This window comes from Aquarana catesbeiana, linkage group LG07 (assembly GCF_042186555.1).
Source record: "Aquarana catesbeiana isolate 2022-GZ linkage group LG07, ASM4218655v1, whole genome shotgun sequence".
Lineage (NCBI taxonomy): Eukaryota > Metazoa > Chordata > Amphibia > Anura > Ranidae > Aquarana > Aquarana catesbeiana.
The window spans coordinates 316,852,754-316,869,555 of NC_133330.1; the positions used below are offsets into that span (position 1 = coordinate 316,852,754).

At 44.9% G+C, this 16,802-nt stretch overlaps 1 protein-coding gene across 5 annotated transcripts in view; it reads left to right on the top strand.

Moving 5' to 3' along the window:
* Nucleotides 1-16,802, top strand: part of ERICH3 (glutamate rich 3) — a 203,021-nt gene that overhangs the window by 44,842 nt on the left and 141,377 nt on the right. For all 5 annotated transcript variants that reach the window (XM_073593736.1, XM_073593737.1, XM_073593734.1 and 2 more), the window contains exons 2-3: nt 4,941-5,034; nt 14,547-14,672. In XM_073593736.1, the coding sequence (XP_073449837.1) occupies nt 4,941-5,034; nt 14,547-14,672 (220 nt within the window). The remainder of the gene's footprint in view (nt 1-4,940; nt 5,035-14,546; nt 14,673-16,802) is intronic.

The following is a 16,802-nucleotide window of genomic DNA, read 5'->3' on the forward strand; positions in this document are numbered from 1 at the left end:
CTGACATGCGAGCAGTCCCAGTGTCGGGTAGGCACCGATCAATGTAAGAGGCCAATTGGCTATTTTATTGTTCTCTATTTTTATTCATTAAACGGTTTTACGCTATGGAGATTCCCTTTTGTTTCTCATATTTCCTATCCTGAATGAATGGGACGGGAGGGATCTATGCCTAAAGTACCATCCAGCCTTCCAGCCTTCATGTGAACAGGCACAATCCTGTACAAGCACTAATGACTTTCTTTTTAGTTAAAGAAGTCATTGGTATCTGGTAAGCAGATATCTATTATCTTCAGGTGTTTTTTCCTCTTGGGTGACGGAATCTTTATATCATCGCAGGAATTGTTGCATCTTTGAGGATCCATGTCTCTGCTTTGATGTTGGTTTCAACTGTTTGCTCTGATCTTTTCAATGGATTGGGACAATCAAACATCACGATTTCATTTATCACACTTGCACTAAGAATTTTGTTGATCCTAATATCACTTTTCACTTCATTCTTTATATTTATTTTTATTATAAACTATGTATTTGATATAATTTCAGTTTAGCACAAACAGCACTATTTAATCCACTGTGGTTGATTTAGTTAGTGTGTGTATCTATTGGCAGATACATATGTTTTCAGGTCTCTAGCACCCCCTACTGTACACCATACCTTTTTGTACTTTCCCTGAAGAAGTGTCCAACCTCCTCTTCTGCCTATCCCCTGGCCCACCCTGCCATCCATAACAGTGGACTGTAAGAGTCTGTTTACATGTGTGCTGGCCTGCACCACTCTGCCACAACATTGTGCCGAAGCCCTAATTCACTTGAATGGGTCACATTCAGTCCAGTAGGGGTGCTGCACAATCATTCATTGGTGGCAATGGCTGTACAGTACCTCTACTGGTATGACGGGGGTCTTGAGGAGCCTTCTCGATAGGTGTGCACACTAAATCAGCGTGGGTGTGGGACAGGAGTACTCCCTTGGCATGGAGGACTCCAAGGCCCAGTGCCTCCTGATCTGAGTGGTGCTACCTGGTCTGGACATGGGATGGAAAGGCAGAGAACCCAGGGTGTCTGTGCCCCCTGGGAGTGGCGCTCCAAGGGTGCTCTTAGTATCACTATGAATTTGGCGGTGAGTTTGGCAAACTCACTGTGAGAACAGTGCACAAGGTCATATCACCTCTTGTTTTTTTCTGCACTGTGCCCAGGAGCTAGGACTTTTGTTCAAAACCAATTTTTGTTACCAAGCAGCAAGGCCTGGCCAGTGCACCTACACTGCCACTCATTTACTTAATTTATTTTTCTCTTCACATGATTGTCACTTGCATGTTTGTCTATGTGTCTTTTCCCTTGGATGGAGGGTGTGGGTCCTCGGGCCTACCCTGAAGTCTAGGGGGAGGATGTGTGGTCGTTAGGTTCCTTCCTTCCCTGAACCGGTGGGTATCTCTTTGGGCGAGCCCTTCACCTAGTACTCAGTGGTTGGCTTTGGCAGACCATGAGGAGAGGGTTCTGTCAGACCTTTTGGCTAGGTGGACCAAGTTGAGTCTTGCCCCTGTCAGGAGCCTTGCAACCTGGGGGATCAGGGTAAGGTCCTACTTCTTCAGGGGGGAAGACATGAGACATACCTTTAAGTGCACTTTTTATGTGTGTGTTTTTCAAATGCACTTTTTTTGTATACTTAGGTGTTTTGTTTTTGCGCACCACATTTTGTTAAAAAAAAAACAAGATCCTGCAATGAAGGCATTTTTTGTTGTAGGGTGGTAACACTTTGCCCCTTTTGCTCCTAAATGTTCTTCTGCATTGATGTTGAGTCACATGGGCTTCTGATAGAGACTACATGCCATTGTTTCAAAACCCTTTTCGAAGACATGGCCCACTGTTGTCACCAATAAATTCCAGACATCCCTGGAGTGCATGTAGACAGGAAGTGATTGCAAAAAGGCTGTGGGAGATCAGTGTGTCATTCACTTAGGGTTTAAACTTCTTTAAAGGGTTGGTCAACCAATAACAGATACATTTTTGGTAGATGTTTGAAAGATCAGTAATACCCAAGTGCATTCACTAATAGGCTTATAGCATAAGAGAAAAAAAATATAGAAAAAACTTTTTACATATCCTTTATTCCACCAATAGTGCTTCCAACTAAATGATCTAAATAAAACAGTACTGATTGATGCGTTTTTGGGCAACTGCCCTCCTGGGGTCCTTGTGTATGCAACTCTGTCTCCATCTGACACCCCTGCCGTTCCGTTCACTGGGGGGATCTATATGTGCGTTGCCTCTTCCAGCACAGATCACTATATTTCATCCAGTTATGCCGCATACACACGAGCGGACTTTTCAGCAGACTTGGTCCGCCCGTCTTTCCAATGGACTTTCGCCGGAGTTACGGCGGACTTTCAGAATGAACGGACTTGCCCACTCACGGACAAGTCCATTAATTTTGAACGTGACTCGGGTACGACGGGACTAGAAAAGGAAGTCGATCTCGCCGCTTTTATCGGCGAGATTGACACCTTGCGAGCCCCGTCATGGGGCATCCCAGGCCCTTAGGTCTGGCATGGTTTTAAGGGGAACCCCCTACGCTGAAAAATCGGCGTGGGGTCCCCCCAAAATCCATACCAGACCCCGATCCGAGCACGCAGCCCGGCCGGTCAGGAAAGGGGGTGGGGACGAGCGAGCGCCCCCCTCTCCTGAACCGTACCAGGCCGCATGCCCTCAACATATGGGGGTGTGTGCTTTGGCGGAGGGGGCCCTGCGGGGCCCCCCCACCCCAAAGCACCTTGTCCCCATGTTGATGAGGACAAGGGCCTCTTCCCGACAACCCTGGCCGTTGGTTGTCGGGGTCTGCGGGCGGGGGGCTTATCGGAATCCGGGAGCCCCCTATAATAAGAGGGCCCCCAGATCCTGGCCCCCCACCCTATGTGAGTGAGTATGGGGTACATGGTACCCCTACCCATTCACCTAGGGAAAAAGTGTCATTAAAAAAAACACAGTACACAGGTTTTTGAAGTAATTTATTAGACAGCTCCGGGTCTTCTTCCGACTTCGGGGGTCCCTCCGGTTCCTCTTCTCCCGGCGTCCGGTTGGTTCTTCTCCGCTCTCTCTGTCCTCTTCTCCCGGTGTTCCAGTTCTTCGGCCGGCTCCTCCGCTGTCTTCATGCCGCTCTCTTGCCAGCGGAGGTCCGGACTTCTGGCCTCTGGGCTTCTTCTCTCTTCTCTTCTTCCCATGTTGACACGACGGTCTCTCTGGCTGGAATGGTCTCTGAGAGCTCCGATGTGACTTATATAGGTGGACACCCCGCCCCCTTATGCCGTCACAGTCCCTGGGCATGCTGGGACTGTGAAGGCATAAGGGGGCGTGGTCACTGAGTTATGTTGAACACCGGGAGAAGAGGACAGAGAGAGCGGAGAAGAACCAACCGGACACCGGGAGAAGAGGAACCGGAGGGACCCCTGAAGTCGGAAGAAGACCCGGAGCTGTCTAATAAATTACTTCAAAAACCTGTGTACTGTGTTTTTTAATGGGTAGGGGTACCATGTACCCCATACTCATTCACATAGGGTGGGGGGCCGGGATCTGGGGGCCCTCTTATTATAGGAGGCTCACAGATTCCGATAAGCCCCCCGCCCGCAGACCCCGACAACCAATGGCCAGGGTAGTCGGGAAGAGGCCCTTGTCCTCATCAACATGGGGACAAGGTGCTTTGAGGTGGGGGGGGCCTGGTACGGTTCAGGAGGCGGGGGGCGCTCGCTCGTCCCCACCTCCTTTCCTGACTGGCCGGGCTGCGTGCTCGGATCGGGGTCTAATATGGATTTTGGGGGGGACCCCACGCCGATTTTTCGGCGTAGGGGGTTCCCCTTAAAATCCATGCCAGACCTAAGGGCCTGGGATGCCCGCACTCGCCGCAATAGGAACATTTGTTTTTCCTATTGCAGCGAGCGCGAGATGCAGTACCCTGTCCTTGCTTCGTATCTGGTCCGTCGGTCCAGCATACAGATGAACGGGCTTTCCGTCAGAAACTGAGTCCGGCGGACTAAGATTTGAAGCATGTTTCAAATCTAGGTACGGCGGACTTTTGGGAAAAAAAGTCCGCTGGAGCCTATACACGGTCGGATTGTCCGGTGGACTCTGGTCCGCCGGACCAAGTATGCCGGAAAGTCCGACCGTGTGTACGCGGCATTATGATGTGCAACATGTACACTTGAATTTTTAAAAATATTACCCATTTTGACAAAACTCTGAAGAAGGACGTACAATAGTCCGAAACATGTCAGGTGTCTACGCAAGTGTGCATGGCAGCTAGCCCAACAGTTCTCTACGGGTAGCCTCATGTTTGCCACGCTCCTGTGTCGTCAAGGGTATTCAGATGTTATGATTTTCTAATTTTTGCATATCTTGCATATTTTTGTACTGCCTATATGCTTTTTAAACTCTGATGTATAATAAAAACACGTTTTTATGGTATATACTGGTCTGTCTGAAAAGTCCATGAGGGGTTTACTGTGCATTCATGCATTAGGTTTTCTTTTTTTTATTGGTGTCAGTAACGAGAATAGTTCCCCATTGTTGGTGTGAGTGGGAGGAATAGTGCCCCTTGTTGGTGTCAGTAAGAAAATAGTGCCCCAAGGGCTGGATAAAGGGAAGCAAAGGGCTGCATCTGGACCCTGGGCCAGTTTGGAGACCACTGCTCTACATCCATCTTTATGCTGTTTTATTCTGCAGGCTTCTGTACCAATGGGAGAATTTTAGACTGCTGCAACTGATCAGCAAAATAATAAACCGTTATGCATTTTCATAGCACGCAAAGATGAGTTATATAATATTTTTAACAAATAAGTAAAACATGTGGCTGAGTTGGACTTGGTGGAACTTTATGTGAGATGGAAAAGGGGCAGAAGAGGTTTGACAATTTCTTGCAGCGTATCGCTAACATTCTTATGTTTGTCTTGCAGGCCACTGTCCGCCTACAACAGCCTCACCGACAAACACCTAACGGGCTACTTCAACAACACCCGGATCAAGCGACATCTTCAGAGGGCTGGTCTGGTAGGATAACCTTACCATTTTATCCAGTTATTCTCAATAATCAGATGGGTGCTATCTTGCAGATTCCTTTTGCTTTTGGCTTCTCTGGAAACAGATGCATTGTTTGGGGGGTTTGCACTGTTTCCATGGTGTAATTGACTAACCCATCAATTTTTATCAAAATGATCATTGGATCAAGAGATATGGGCACTAGAAGTTAAAAGCAAAGCTTGACTTTTCCTGTAAAAGTCAAAGTTGACCATGATCTTAACCTCCAAAGAATTCCTATTGGTCATTGAGACCGTGGATCACATTATATGGCCAGGAGGAAGGCAATGTGAGGCAGGAATGGTGGGCCCAGCTTGATATTGCAAATCTTAGCTTTTCCTGTAAAAGTTGAGCTTGACCCTCCCTACCTTTGAGTCTTTCTCTGGTTGATGAGATGCTATCTTCAGATGTTTTCTAGCTTGCCCCAGGAGCGTACAATCCTAGATGCAGACACTCTGTTCCTGGGATTGTATGTTCATGCTTGAGTTTAAAGTGTTTGTTAACCCCAAAAAAAGAAAAAAATTACAGATCCTGGTCCTTTAAAGCAGATTCAGCAGTTCAGCCCCGGAAGAATTGGCTGCTCAATGACCAGGCCATTTTTTACGATATGGCACTGCGTCGCTTTAACTGACAATTGCGCGGTCGTGTGATGATGTACCCAAACAAAATTGACATCCTTTTTTTCCCACAAATAGAGCTTTCTTTTGGTGGTATTTGATCATCTCTGCAGTTTTTATTTTTTGCGCTACAAACAAAAAAAGAGCGACAATTTTGAAAAAAAAAACACAATATTTTGTACTTTTTGCTGTAATAAAATATCCCGAATTTTTTTTTAAAAAAGCTAATTTTTTCCTCAGTTTAGGCCGATATGTATAATACACATCTACATATTTTTGGTAAGAAAAATCGCAAAAAGCGTATATTGATTGGTTTGCGCAAAAGTTATAGCGTCTACAAAATAGGGGATACATTTATGGCATTTTTATTATTTTTTTTTTCTAGTAATGGTGGCAAACTGTGATTTTTATCGAGACTGCGACATTATGGCGGACACATCGGATACTTTTGACACATTTGTGGCAAATATACTGCGATCAGTGCTATAAAAAATTCACTGATTACTGTATAAATGTTACTGGCAGGGAAGGGGTTTAAAGGGGCGATCAAGGTTAACTGTGTGTGTGTTCTAACTGTGGGGGATGGGACTGACTATAGGAGATGAAAGATCGTGGTTCCCAGCTCGTAGGAACTCATGATCTCTCTCTCCTCAGCTCACAGAACAGGGATTTGTATGTTTACACACACACGTCCCTGTTCTGCCTCTCGTGCCTGCGATCGCTTGTGGCCGGCGGTCATCGTGACTGGCAGTCTCAAGTATCGGCACCCCCGCTGTGCAGTGGGCGTACGCCTGCTATCCGGCTTAAAGGGACCGACGTACAGCTACGACGGTTCGCGGGATTGTGGCGACCAGCCATAGTATAATGACCGTGGCTGGTCGGCAAGTGGTTAAACAGCACAGTGCTTGTGCTGTGTAATCTCCCCCCTCTAAACTGTAAAAAAACCTCCCTGAATCTGCCAATTCCTGTATGCCCTCTCTAATCTGACCACGACAACCAGGGATACTCAGCCCTGATCACCGTGGTCAAAGTGCGCCCCTCCGTCATACACTGCCCTGCTATGCTCTCCTCTCTCCCCCTCTCCCCACTCCTTTCTGCCTGTCAGAGCCCTCTCTGTCTCTGCTCTGCCCCGCCCCCCCCCCCCCCACCCCCGCCGCTATTATTGAAAATAAAAAAAACTGAAATTGTCACTGCCAGCCTCTCTATTAGAGGCTTGAATGCAACACTGTGTAAATCCTTTCTAAAAACGAGCAGTGTAAATAGTTATTTAGAGCTGTCTTCAGGCCGGTCACGTGACTCGCGGCCGCTTTACAGCTCCGATGGATGGTTTCTGCGGGAGGAGCCGAGCGGCCACGTGATCTCCCCGGCTGACGTCAGAGGGAGATCATTTTCCCTCCTGCAGTAATCGTGTATCGGAGCTGAAAAGCGGCTACAAGTCACGTGACCGTGAAAAAAAAGGCTTAACATACACTTTAAGTAAGTGGCGGTATAAGCCCTCATATACAGTGCATCTGGAAAGTATTCACAGCGCCTCGCATTTTCCATATTTTGTTATGTTACAGCTTTATTCCAAAATTGATTAAATTCATTCATTTCCTCTACAAACAATACCTGATAATGACAACATGAAAGAAGTTTGTTTGAAATTTTTGCAAATTTATTAAAAATAAAAAACGAAAAAAAAATCCCATGTACATAAGTATTCACAGCCTTTGCCATGATACTCATAATTGAGCTCAGGTGCATCCTGTTTCCACTGATTATCCTTGAGATGTTTCTACAACTTGATTGTAGTTCACCTGTGGTAAATTCAGTTGATTGGACATGATTTGGAAAGGCACACACTTGTCTATATAAGGTCCCACAGTTAACAGTGCATGTCAGAGCACAAACCAAGCCATGAAGTCCAAGGAATTGTCTGTAGGCCTCCGAGAAAGGATTGTTATGTGGCACAGATCTGGGGAAGGGTACAAAAAAATTTCTGCAGCCCCAATTAGCACAATGGCCTCCATCATCCATAAATGGTAGAAGTTTGGAACCACCAGGACTCTTCCTGGAGTGGGCCGCCCAGTCAAACTCAGCGATCAGGGGAAAAGGGCCTTAGTCAGGGTGGTTACCAAGAACCTGATGGTCACTCTGACAGAGCTCCAGCATTTCTCTGTGGAGAGAGGAGAACCTTCCAGAAGAACAACCATCTCAGCAGCACTCCACCAATCAGGCCTGTATGGTAGAGTGGCCAGACAGAAGCCACTCCTCAGTAAAAGGCACATGACAGCTTGCCTGGACTTTGCCAAAAGGCGCTTGAAGGACTCTCAGACCATGAGAAACAAAATTCTCTGGTCTGATAAAACAAAGATTGAACTCTTTGGCCTTATTGGCAAGCATTATGTCTGGAGGAAACCAGGGACTCCTCATCACCTGGCCAATACCATCCCTACAGTGAAGCATGGTGGTGGCAGCATCATGCTGGGGGGATGTTTTTCAGTGGCAGGAACTGGGAGACTAGTTAGGATCAAGGGAAAGATGAATGCAGCAGTGTACAAAAGACATCCTTGATGAAAACCTGCTCCAGAGCACTCAAGACCTCAGACTGGGGCGAAGGTTAATTTTCCAAAAGGACAACGACCCTAAGCACACAGCCAAGATAACAAAGGAGTGGCTACAGGACAACTCTGTGAATGTTCTTGAGTGGTCCAGCCAGAGCCCAGACTTGAACCCGATTGAATATCTCTGGAGAGATCTGAAAATGGCTGTGCACCGACACTCCTCATCCAACCTGATGTAGCTTGAGAGGCCCTGCAAAGAAGAATGGGAGAAACTGCCCAAAAATAGGTGTGCCAAGCTTGTAGCATCATACTCAAAAAGACTTGAGGCTGTAATTGGTGCCAAAGGTGCTTCAACAAAGTATTGAGCAAAGGCTGTGAATACTTATGTACATGGGATTTTTTTCATTTTTTATTTTTAATAAATTTGCAAAAGAAGTGTGACGCAGTTACTTTTATTCTACAAAGTCCAATGTTCATCCTATGGGCGTCCCATGTCCCTTTTCCCCAACCAAGTTCAATCCCCTAATAAAAAACAACAAAAACAATCAAAAGATTGTTCATTTACTGAGAAGTTTGTCTAATGGAGGTCTGGGAGCAGAGGGTGGATGCTGTAACGCGTAGCAACCCCGCTGGGCCATCGCTACATGTACATTTCAAATACATGACAAACACAGGTAAACAGCTCCCATCGATGAGCCCTAAAAGTGTTAGCTGGGGCTGGGCATTTGAGTCCACTTAAAACTACATGTCTATCTAAGATTAGATGTTTACACATGTACTGTATTTGCAAAGGTGTGCAAACTAAACCCCTGTTTTTAACGCAAACTGTTAGGCAGGATAATTTGGTTGGTTGCAGACTGGTTAGTAAAACAGGAGGTTATAACAGGGGTCATAGTACCTGTGTAGTGTGAGTATCTGAGTGTTGTCTGAGTAGTGTGTGTGGATCGTTAGTACTTGTATACTGTGTACTGTATACTTGTGTATTGCGAGTGCACGTAGGTCTGTGAGTACCTGTGTATTGTCTTGTTGTGTACCTGTGTATTGTCTTGAGTATTAGTGCCAGGAAGCTAGCTGTTAGGTAATTTGGACAGGGTAAAATCCCCAAATCCTCACTAAATTTAATAGGTACGATGCCCGGCGGGTGTGGAGAGGCGACTCTTTGTACATCTTGCCGCATGTATGCGTTCCTTGATCATCCGATCGAGGGCGAATACTGCTGTGCAAAATGTAAGCACATTGTTTCCCTGGAAGCCCAGGTTCTGAATCTGGGGAAGCAACTGTCAGCACTGAGAAGTCCCTCCATACTAAAGGTGAGCCAGGAACGTACACGGCAGGTGCCGGCAGGGGCCAGCACAGAGGCGGGTGGAGACAAAGAGGTGCAGGCACTAGCAAAGAGTAGATGGGTGACAGTCAGGAGGGGTAGAGGGGGAAGTGCCAGAGAGGCCGATCCAGGACTGGAGCATCCCAATAAGTACGCTCCATTGAGTGACATTGGTGAAACCAGTCAGGGACCAGCACTGCTGGAGTTGAGGGACTCTCCTAGCTGCCAGGGGAAGAACTCCTCCAGTGAGAGTGGGGGGGCAGCAAAGGGAAAGGAAAGACAGATTCTGGTGGTAGGGGACTCAATTCTTAGAAGGACAGAGAGGGCAATCTGTAACCAAGACCTGAAGCGCCGAACAGTATGTTGTCTACCGGGCGCTCGGGTTCGGCACATCACGGATCTTGTGGACAGATTACTGGCAGGGGCTGGGGAAGACCCGGCTGTCATGGTGCACGTTGGCACCAATGACAAAGTCAGAGGCAGATGGAGTGTCCTAAAGAACGATTTTAGGGACTTAGGTGCTAAATTGAGGAAAAGGACCTCCAAGGTAGTGTTCTCAGGAATACTACCAGTACATCGAGCCACACCAGAAAGGCAGAGGGAGATTAGGGAAGTAAACAAGTGGCTGAAGAGCTGGTGTAGTAAGGAGGGGTTTGGGTTCCTGGAGGACTGGGGCGACTTCTCAGTCGGTAACCGGTACTATAGAAGGGACGGACTGCACCTAAATGAGGAGGGTGCAGATCTGCTGGGAATGAAGATGGCCAAAAAGTTAGAGGGGTTTTTAAACTAGGCGATGGGGGGGAGGGTCCAGAGACAGTGATAGCCAGCGCGGAAGATATTCCAGAGGGTTGTATTGGGGGCATTAGTGGTAGGTTAACCAAAGCACAAAAACACAAGGTGAGTATAGTAGCAAGTCCTAGTTGCAATCTTGAAACACCCAATACGAGGACAATATGCGACCGGTCTAAACTATGTGGCATGTTCACCAATGCCAGGAGCATGGCGGACAAGATGGGTGAACTAGAGATACTGTTGTACAAGGAGGATTTGGATTTTGTGGGAATTTCAGAGACCTGGTTCAACAGCTCTCATGATTGGCTGGCAAACATTCAAGGGTATACCCTATACCGCAAGGATAGAGAGGGTAAAAAAGGGGGAGGGGTATGCCTATATATCAAGAATAATGTACAAGTGAATGTGAGAGATGACATCACTGAGGGAGCTAGGGAGGAGGCGGAATCCTTATGGGTAGAGCTCCAAAGGGATGAAGCTAAGGGGAAAATAATACTGGGAGTATGCTATAGGCCCCCTAACCTGAGGGAGGAAGTGGAGACGGATCTCCTATCACAAATTGGATTAGCAGCAAGGATGGGACGTGTTATCATAATGGGGGATTTTAATTATCCAGACATAGACTGGGCGGAGGGAACCGCGCATTCATTTAAGGCTCGCCAGTTCCTTAATGTCTTGCAGGACAATTTTATGGGTCAGATGGTAGACGCACCAACTAGAAATAAAACATTACTGGATCTACTGATTACCAACAATACAGACCTGATCACAGATGTGGAAATACGGGGCAATTTAGGTAACAGCGATCACAGGTCAATTAGTTTCAGTATAAATCACACAAATAGGAAACATGAAGGGAACACAAAGACACTGAATTTCAAAAGAGCCAACTTCCCTAAACTACAAACCTTGCTAAAAGGCATAAATTGGGATAAAATATTAGGAACAAAGAATACGGAGGAGAGATGGGTTTGCTTTAAGAGCATATTAAATAAGGGCATTAGCCAATGTATCCCATTGGGTAATAAATTTAAAAAAAGAGCGAACAAAAATCCTGGATGGCTTAACTCCAATGTAAAAATGCATATAAAAGCAAAGGAGAAAGCCTTCAAAAAATACAAGGTTGAGGGATCATCCTCAGCATTCAGACTTTATAAAGAATGCAATAAGAAATGTAAGGGTGCAATTAGGACGGCTAAGATAGAATATGAAAAGCACATAGCGGAGGAGAGCAAAAAAAGTCCCAAGAAATTCTTTAAGTATGTAAACAGTAAAAAAGGGAGGACAGACCATATTGGCCCCATAAAGAATGAGGAAGGACATGTGGTTACAAAGGATGGGGAGATGGCAACGGTATTGAATTTATTCTTCTCCTCAGTATTCACGAGTGAATCGGGGGGCTTCAGTAACCAAAACTGCAGTGTTTATCCTCATGACACAGGAAGCACCTACATGGTTAACAGAGGACGGAATTAAAATTAGACTTGAGAAACTTAACATTAATAAATCACCGGGACCAGATGGCTTGCATCCGAGGGTACTTAGGGAACTCAGTCAGGTGATTGCCAGACCGTTGTTCCTAATTTTTACAGACAGTCTATTGACTGGAATGGTACCAGCTGATTGGAGAAAAGCCAAAGTAGCACCAATATTTAAAAAGGGCCCAAAAAACATGCCTGGGAATTACAGACCAGTTAGCCTAACATCAATAGTATGTAAACTCTTGGAGGGGATGATAAGGGACTATATACAAGATTTTAGTAATAAGAATGATATCATTAGCAGTAATCAGCATGGATTCATGAAGAATCGTTCTTGCCAAACCAATCTATTAACCTTCTATGAGGAGGTGAGTTGCCATCTAGATAAAGGAAGGCCCGTAGATGTGGTGTATCTGGATTTTGCAAAAGCATTTGACACAGTTCCCCATAAACGTTTACTGTACAAAATAAGGTGCGTTGGCATGGACCATAGGGTGAGTACATGGATTAAAAACTGGCTACAAGGGCGTGTTCAGAGGGTGGTGATAAATGGGGAGTACTCAGAATGGTCAGGGGTGGGTAGTGGGGTTCCCCAGGGTTCTGTGCTGGGACCAATCCTATTTAATTTGTTCATAAACGATCTGGAGGATGGGATAAACAGTTCAATCACTGTATTTGCAGACGATACTAAGCTAAGCAGGGCAATAACTTCTCCGCAGGATGTGGAAATCTTGCAAAAAGACCTGAAGAAATTAATGGGGTGGGCGACTACATGGCAAATGAGGTTCAATGTAGAAAAATGTAAAATAATGCATTTGGGGGGCAAAAATATGAATGCAATCTATACACTGGGGGGAGAACCTCTGGGGGAATCTAGGATGGAAAAGGATCTGGGGGTCCTAGTAGATGATAGGCTCAGCAATGGCATGCAATGCCAAGCTGCTGCTAATAAAGCAAACAGAATATTGGCATTAAAAGGGGGATCAACTCCAGAGATAAAACGATAATTCTCCCGCTCTACAAGACTCTGGTCCGGCCGCACCTGGAGTATGCTGTCCAGTTCTGGGCACCAGTCCTCATGTACTGGAAATGGAGCGAGTACAAAGAAGGGCAACAAAGCTAATAAAGGGTCTGGAGGATCTTAGTTATGAGGAAAGGTTGCGAGCTCTGAACTTATTCTCTCTGGAGAAGAGACGCTTGAGAGGGGATATGATTTCAATTTACAAATACTGTACTGGTGACCCCACAATAGGGATAAAACTTTTTCGCAGAAGAGAGTTTAATAAGACTCGTGGCCACTCATTACAATTAGAAGAAAAGAGGTTTAACCTTAAACTACGTAGAGGGTTATTTACTGTAAGAGCGGCAAGGATGTGGAATTCCCTTCCACAGGCGGTGGTCTCAGCGGGGAGCATTGATAGCTTCAAGAAACTATTAGATAATCACCTGAATGACTGCAACATACAGGGATATGTAATGAAATACTGACACATAATCACACACATAGGTTGGACTTGATGGACTTGTGTCTTTTTTCAACCTCACCTACTATGTAACTATGTAACTATGTAGTTGAGCTGGGAAGTTTTGTTAGGCATGCATCGCCCTTTCATGTGCTCCTTGTGGCGAAGGCCAGTTATAGGTAGGGGCAGTTGCCATTTGTTTGTACCATCTAAGTTTATCCTAAAACATTAAGGCTTCACGTGCATGGCCACAAAAAGGGTGTACAGCGTGCATGGGGCTTGTTCACACATGCTTTAACAGGCGGTGAGGAGGCCTGCTCGCCACCTGCTTTAACCCCTTGATCACTGCACTATCATGCTGCGTGCATTGCATGGGGTTGCAGGGCACTTAAAGAATGGCTCCATTCACTTGAAAAAGACAGAGTGTGTAATTTCTGTGGCAGCATTGTGGCTGTGTATGTGTACACCCCTGGCCACTGCCTCTGCAGCTAAAGGGGGTAGCGTTTGGGGGCAGTAACAGCACAGCTCAACCTTAGGGTTTTACAACCCCCTCAGCCGCTAGTGTGAACAAGACCAAATAGCGGTTTAAGGGAGCCACAGGTGCAGCGCAAAGCCTTCTAGTACTATGAATGGTTGTATACTTCTATGTGATGGTTTAAGCTAGCTTCTGCATAAACCCTGGACGCAGACCATTTACATCTAGGATTGAATACCCCCCCCCCCCCCCCATGTTTAAGCAAGAGCTGGCATAAATACCCATCTAGCAGCTTACAGCCATTCATTGCAATGGGAGGCTGTACCCTGTACCTGTGGATGTCAAGCAACGCCCATCAGTGAGCCCTAGAACTGTTAGCTGGAGTTGGGCTTTTAAGTCCATTTCAAACTACATGTCCATCCAAGACTACCCTAAGACTTTTGGCTTCAGTGGGCGTACAGGGACTGTAAAAAGCTGATGTAAGGGAGCCAAAGGTGCAACATACAGCCTCCCATTTCAATGAATGGCTGAACGCTGCTATATGAGGGTTTACGCCACCACTTATGCTGCACAAACTCATGCAAGCTCACAGGTGTACTACCCTGGATGCAGACCGTCTGTGTTTAGGATTGTACGTCCATGTGCATGCAATTGAGAATTTAGCATTGGGCTACAAAGCTCACTCCCAATAGGTCCTATTTAAAGTACTAAACCACTCTGACGTTAGAAACTATATAACTTTTCTGGTTAGACTGGAGGGCTATAATAATCTCAGTGGGTTATGTTTCAGGTCACAAGAAGTGGTAGGATCTTGACCGAAAAAGAATACAGAATAAATGCCATGAGACGGGACCATCAGAAGTACATCCGGGAATGTCTGGCTCAGGCCATATTTCACAAAGTCCTCGACATGGAGGTGAGTGATACAGCACATTTGTCACAGCTATGGTCACTACTACTTCTTCCTTCTCTTTTACATTTCCTTTCTGTTTTAAATGTGGAGTCTGACTGCGCTTTCTTTTTTAGTACCCCTAAGACAGAAGTACCTTCCCAGACTGGTAGGCAAGACTGTAAAAATGTATACAATTTCTCCTTGTAAATGGACTTATTAAGAAAGAGATCAATTGTTTGGACCATATCACACAAAGGATCCAATCATTGGTGGCAAGTCGCATGTACCCACTTCGGTGGCCACGTTGTTCCCTTGTTGACTATAAAGAAAACACACCGGAGGACTCAAACGTCTAGTGTATTATTAGAGATTTATTGTATTAAAACATAAATAGTGACAAAACTTACAAAAGTGGAAGATATTTGAGCATGGTAAACACTATATCCAGCATAGTGGAAGTATAATCCCTTCTGGGTTGGCCACAAAGATGGAAAAAATTCTGAAAAGACAACCTCAAAAAGATGGGGATAGAATTGCCTTTTGCCCAATGGAGATGAAAACTGGACTTAGGATTGAAATAGATGTGAGTGACTGGGGCCATACTAACATAACTCTAAAGGAGTTCTGGGATGAATGCATCCAAATCCTGTGCACCCTGTGACCACAAGTCCTCCAAAACATGCAAAATTTCCTTATCTTGAGTCTCACCTGTGGTGGCTATAATGTTGGAACTACTAGAATCTACGACTGACAATTTCCTTCATAGAATAATAATGTTTAAGAGTAAAATTTCGAGTGAAGTAGTTGAAGGCCATGAAAAGTTCAAACAAATCTGGGGATAGGTGGATCAAAATGAAGCCCTTTATGCAATAGGACAAGCTCGTCTTCACTAAACTGTAGGCAAAAGGTTTATATATTTTGATGGTATCATAATTGTGTATTAGAATTTTTCCTCTTTTGGAGCTTCGGTCCTCCTCACTTTCCTCTCCTGTTTTTTCAGGGCTTTTTTCTCTGGTTCACACCCCCCTGTGGATGGGGTTTCCCTAAAAAAAAAAGAGTATATATATATCAGGGACGTGCAGTCAGGAGAGGCAGGAGAGACAGAGCCTCACCTACCATAAACATAAAAAAAACCTGGGGTTACAGAGACCCTGAATGGGGTAGGTAGCCGAAGTCCCACAACACCACTAGTCAAAATTTGGGGCTCCTGGGTTCTCTATAGTTCCAGAGATATGGGGCTCCTTGTGCAGCCTGTCAGAAGCTACATACAGAGCAGCCAGTTTAAATACAAGCTGGCACACTCTGCAGACTGAGAGGATGAGCACACAGTGCCTCTCACTTCTCGTCAGAGACACTGCGGTCAATGAACAGCTTGGAGCCTTGGACCAATAGCCCCAGCTGTCCAATAAAACTACATAACTACATAAAAAAAATAATTTTTTTGCTAGAAAATTACTCAGAACCCTAAACATTATATATATATATATATATATATATATATATATATATATATATATATATATATATATATATATTTATATATATATATATATATATGTATATATATATATTTATATATTTTGTTTTAGCAGACACCCTAGGGAATTAAATGTTAAATGGTGGTCCTTGCAACTCTTTATGTTACATGGTATTTGTGCAGCAATTTTTCAAAGGTTTTTTTTTTTTGGGAAGGAAACTTTAATCACTTCAGCCCCGGAAGAATTTACCCCCTTCCTGACCAGAGCACTTTTTGCGATTCAGCACTGCGCCGCTTTAACTGACAATTTGGTGGTGGTGTGATGTTGTATCCAAACAGAATTGACGTCCTTTTTTTCCCACAAATAGAGCTTTCTTTTGGTGGCATTTGATCACCTCTGCGGTTTTTATTTTTTGCGCTATAAACAAAAAAAGAGCGACAATTTTGAAAAAAAACACATTATTTTTTACTTTTTGCTATAATAAACATCCCCCAAAAATATATAAAAAAACATTTTTTTTCCTCAGTTTAGGCCGATATGTATTCTTCTACATATTTTTGGTACAAAAAAAAAAATCGCAATAAGCGTATATTGATTGGTTTGCGCAAAAGTTATAGAGTCTACAAAATAGGGGATAGATTTATAGCATTTTTATTATTAGCTTTTTTTTTTTTTT